The sequence below is a fragment of the Ptychodera flava genome, chromosome 6 (assembly GCF_041260155.1).
Source record: "Ptychodera flava strain L36383 chromosome 6, AS_Pfla_20210202, whole genome shotgun sequence".
Taxonomy (NCBI): Eukaryota; Metazoa; Hemichordata; class Enteropneusta; family Ptychoderidae; genus Ptychodera; species Ptychodera flava.
Window position 1 is genome coordinate 20,716,727 of NC_091933.1, and position 5,409 is coordinate 20,722,135.

The 5,409-nt window shown below is 34.9% G+C and overlaps 1 protein-coding gene across 1 annotated transcript; it reads right to left on the reverse strand.

Moving 5' to 3' along the window:
• Positions 1 to 291: 291 nt before the first annotated feature.
• Positions 292 to 4,592, reverse strand: LOC139135115 (perlucin-like protein). Its single transcript, XM_070702358.1, has 6 exons — positions 4,450 to 4,592; positions 4,125 to 4,196; positions 3,893 to 3,905; positions 3,114 to 3,492; positions 1,862 to 1,941; positions 292 to 454 (listed from the first exon to the last, which is right to left on the reverse strand). The coding sequence occupies exons 2-6, from the start codon at positions 4,179 to 4,181 to the stop codon at positions 426 to 428; spliced, it is 558 nt and encodes a 185-aa protein (XP_070558459.1). The 5' UTR covers positions 4,182 to 4,196; positions 4,450 to 4,592; the 3' UTR covers positions 292 to 425.
• Between the last annotated feature and the right edge of the window lie 817 nt (positions 4,593 to 5,409).

Genomic DNA, 5,409 nt, shown 5'->3' on the forward strand with positions numbered 1-5,409 from the left:
ATTGGAACAGGTGACAGTATACCTTTATAGTGTAGCAATTGTAGACATGGGAGTGGTTTATTACTGACATGCGTCTCCAATTGTGACCTTAAGTTGGTATCTGATTCAGTAATTTTCTCTTTTAATACTCTTTTAATATTCTGTATTGTTTCTGTGTTCTGTAATTAACCGTTGGTAAATTTCTAGTAGATATGCAATATTCCTTCGAAATCGATATATCGGTATATTTTCTTTAACAGTAGTGGTAAGCATGAAAACAATTCAAAGAACATTTTACGAGACGAACTAGTATTTGCATTGTTTAACTCTTTATTACTTGAAGATTCTACTTTGAGATTGACAATTTAAAATTGTTTCCTTCATAAAGTGGGTCTACAATCGCTGATAATGCTTCACCATTCTGGGTTCCGTCTTTGGAGAGGATTCTAATAGCCTTCACTGCAACAGCAATGCGCTGTAAGAAACAAAAATGGAAAAAATGGTAATTCTTCAGGTAGCACCATACAGCGCTCGTACAACACCAACTTATTACCATCACCATGAAGAAGCCATATATGGAGGGTGGGTGTGGGTGTGGGTGTGTGGGTGTCTGTGTCTGTGTCTGGACGCATAGACATGGATAGGCACAGATACATCCACACAGAGATATATGCAAACATAATGAGTTAAGATGTACAGAGTTCAGACATAGCCACAGCAATGTTCATTCATTGACGTAGACTATGGAGAGTTTTTCTGTTTGACGTTACAATAGAATATTGAATTGAACTTTATTATCCTTCTGAATAATCAGATACCTGATCTGTATTTGGACACAGGGTAATAGGAAACAGAAAAATAGCCCAACTGATAGTTAAGTCTGTTTCCTAGGTAAAATAAATGATCACCAAAAATACAATAATTCAATATTTTAAATCACTCATTCAGAGTATATATATATATATATATATATATATATATATATATATATATATATATATATATATATATATAATATATATATACCTAGAGTTTACTTTACTAAAATACGATTTTTGAGGGAATTGCGGAAGGAGTTTCGTGATGTTTTTGATCTGATGTCAGGTTGCAAAGTGTTCCACAATACAGTGCCAGTGTATGATATTGCGAATTTACCCATAGATGTATTGACAGTTGGGACAAATAGATTTCCTCTATCTTGATGTCGTATACTACTGTGGTGAGATGGTAATGAACACAAATTTGTAGACGGTGAGGTAAGCTCTAATCGACTAGGTCGTACATGAAGGAACAGATTTGAAGTTTGTGTACATTGAAAATGTGTAGAATATTGAAGAGGTTAAAAAAAACGGTTGAGTGTTCTGTAAAGTCACTTAAGGTTATCGCCCTAGCTGCGATTTTCTGTGAGAGAAGGATGCCAGTAAGACGTGAAGGATACGTGGATCCCAGACTTCTAGACCGTAAGTGATGAGTGGTTGTATGAAAGCTTAGTAAAGTAAGAGTATATTTTGGTACAGATTAGATAGAATAGAATGCCAACTTTTTCCCAAACATTTTAATTGAAAATGATTCGACCAGCTGAAGCGTCTATCTATGATGACACCAACAGATGTAGCTTCCACTTCATCAATGACCCTATAATTATATGAAGGGAATCATCCAGGGAAATGTTTCTCCTGTTACTCGTTAGTTTTGATGTGATTTACTGTAAGTTTGTTTGCTCTGAACCGATGAAACACACTGGCTAGCTCCAAGTCTGCGTTATTCACATCTATGTGAAAATGGTTTTGTGGAAATGTATGATGACGATTTGTCTCGTCAGCAAACAACCAGAAGTTGAAATATGTTGATGTTTATGACAGCTAGATAAAAGGAAACTTACTTGGAATCTCGCAGATGTATCCCTTTACTCGTTGATTGCAATACTCGTCATCCCACAAACCATCGTGACCGAATCTGTACCTGAAGACGACCACATCAAAAGTATGCAACATTTACTGTTTTATTTTGATATTAGAGTTTAGGCGTTCAACTTCACTCAATCTTATATTTCTGTTGTGAAACGTGTATTCGGTCTGTCTACGATATTACTGCGCGAATTTGTATAGACAAAGTATTCTTTTTCAACTACATGTAAAAACTGAAGCCCTTACATTGTACTTTACTGCAACATGTATGAATCTCTGTGACTATCGATTTACTCCTTGAAGATAGTACGCGCCTAGAAAAGGAACGACTTGATCTTTTTCTCAAACTTTCCTCGATGAAACTTTCATGATTCTCTTACCAAATTAAGAAGAAAAATCAGGGGTCACCGTGCAAACTTTGGTACAAGAGAAACAAATTGTATCTGACATTTACCGATATTTGAAATTCAAAATGGCTGCCATTCCTGTGTTAACTCTATAGGGAGAAAATAAATTTTTCATTTTTCGAAAAACTAAGACGATGAAATATTTTCTTTCTCTAAGGGCTTTAAAGTGATAAATCAGAAAATAATTGCAAAAGTTTGAGAGTCTAAATATCTGTCTCCGAGGTGCATTCTACCCTAAGTTTTTAGTACCGTGCTTTTTATTTGTTGTCACTTCTTTGTGTTGTTTAGCGTATATGGCAACTCTAAAGGATCTATAATAATGCTATGTAAGCGTTTTATTATATTTTCGTTGTTGTTGTTGTTTGTTGTCATCATCATCATCATCATTATCATTATCATTATCATCATCATCATCGTCATAATCATCGTAATAATAATTATTCTTATTCTTATTCTTATTCTTATTCTTATTCTCATCATTATTATTATTATTCTTATTCTTATTCTTCTTCTTCTTCTTATTATTATTGAATGTTCACTGGATTTAAACCATAGTCTGAGATTGTAATAGAATCATCTATACCAAACTTAGGATGTTAGATTGAAAAAATGTATAACCATTTTTGGAACACAATATCGATGCTTATCGGTCAGTGTAACTAAAATTAAAATATACAGAGTTATAATGATTGTAATTGACGTTCATATCACAATTTACGCTCTACACTTATTACTTTTGCTTATGCTCAAATCAATATAAAAATTAATGGCAATTATTTTTAAAATTTCCATAAAATTGAAAGAATTATGGTTTACATACCAAAGCTGTACACAGTCCTGCCCTTCTTCGGGATTTAGATTGGTATTGTTGTTTGGTTCACCTGGAGCCCAGTTGGTAAAGTCATCCTCGCAGATGACGTTTCCATTGTTCCAAACATATGTACCTTCGGTGCCAGAATCGGTTAGACCGATAAAGAATCCAAATGATGGCTTATTGATGCAAGGAGGTCCACCAAGTCCTTCCTTAGAGATGAAGTTCTTTACCAAGGTGTCAATTTCCGGGTTATCTAAGTTAGCGAGGTAACCTCCTCGTTGGTCACACTGATCTGCTGCATACCCATAGTAGGTGAACTCACCAGAGTTGGCATCTTCAGGCATCTCACAGTGAACCTCGTACCTCTTACATAGACAGAAATGTGCTGAAAGCAAGAAACAATTTTACAATATACGTTTCTCGTCATCTTCAAATACAGACGTTGGACTTTTGACAGACACAAAATATCCTCTACATCCTAGTTTGTTAAATCTTTCGTATTTGAAAAGACCACTTGAAACAATGTGCGCTTACCAACCGCCCCCTCAAATTGCTAGGACTAAACGGCAGTCTCTCAATGGTCGAAAAACATTGATGTCAGTTGGTCTAAAATATGCATCAACATAACACCAAAACTGGACAAAAAATAATTATATCCATACAAGGTAAAACATTACCATGTATCAATTTTTATAAATATAAGATAAAATATATAAGATAAAATAAAATAAAATAAAATAAAAAAAAATAAAATAAAGTACAATGAAATAAGAATTTATACTTACGTACGCAATGATCCTATGAAGCAAGTGAAGACGTAAACAAGGCATAGACATTATTTGAATTTGCATGCTTCATACGTTGTCGTTTGAGTGCGAATTACGACAGTTTTATACATGGTGTTCAGTGAAAGTTATGTAGTCAAGATACTCTTTATCCCGTAACCGTTACTTGGCGAAACCAAACGAATTCTGACAAAATCACACCAATGAAATGTTGACGTATAGGTTAACTTACCCCTGCTGCAGCAACAATCATTCCGGCAAAGAAGATGAGAATCATTTTCGGATCCATTTCGGACTAAAGTGTCTGAAACAAAACGCGGACTTTTCAAAACAGACAGCCTTTTCATTCTGAGGATATGTCTGTGTTCATTTTTTCAGATACGAACTATTACAAATTTTATCATGTAATGTCATATCCACAAAAGTTAGGGAAACATTTCAAGGTGTATTCATAGCATCAGCATCTTCATAACGTCTACTAAATAACATAACGTCAAGCTAAATATACGGCATTCTACAAAAACAATGGATAGAAATAGTATAGTTAAGGGCATTACCTTATCGGCTGATGTGACGAAAAGTTCCCTTCTGGTTCTCTAAATATCTCCTAAAAAGAGCGCTATTTATACAACATGATGCACACGGGGTGTTCACCCTTTTCAGAGGAAAAACTATCTTATCCTCAGACGTAACTTTTTCTAACAATATGACTGTTTTCTGAATGTTGTCCCCCGGTCGGTGTTCTCACCTCCTGACTTTAAAAATCTCCTTGGGAGAGGCTTAACTGATTTTAGATTTTGCTTACAAAGCACATCGACTTCTTTTGTTCGACTGAGAAAACCAGATGGTGAGTGTCGGAATAGCAGATCAACATCTTTTGTTTAACTAATGAAACCAGGTGGTTATAATAACTATCCAGCTGTAGCTTGAAAAATACTGAAATGGTTTCGTGATGTAAACAGTAGCCAAAAATTAATCTTTCTGGCACAGTGGATACTGTCTGACTGTCGTAGCTTCTATCAAAGCAATAGAGTTTCGTCTATACTTGGTCTTTCAGTCACAGTTATCTCGACTGCCTAAAAACTGTCATTCCTTCGAAAACATTGCCATGATGAATGCGTTGTCGTTCGATAGTTCATAGGGTTTTGGGTGCCACCTTTGAAACATTTGGTTTTTTTCTATACAGAAGTACCTAATACTTTTACTCTTCGGCGTATCATTGACTGTGTTCAAGTGTTCAAACAATGCTTTCAAAACACAGATCTATGTATTTGGACAAATTTTGAGCCAAAGGAGCTCTATGAAAGTCAACATGCTTTGTAGCATATTTCTCATCTTAAAGCCCCGCTAGTTGTATCCTTTTGCATATTTCATAAGTTGGTTTTAAACGAAAACCAACTTATGTAAAAGTGCCGATCAAAGTGTGATTGCAGAACAGTTTGCAAACATTGACGAAGAACGTTTAATTTAGATTATAACAATTGAAATGTTTTCTAATTGGAAGTCATATATGATCG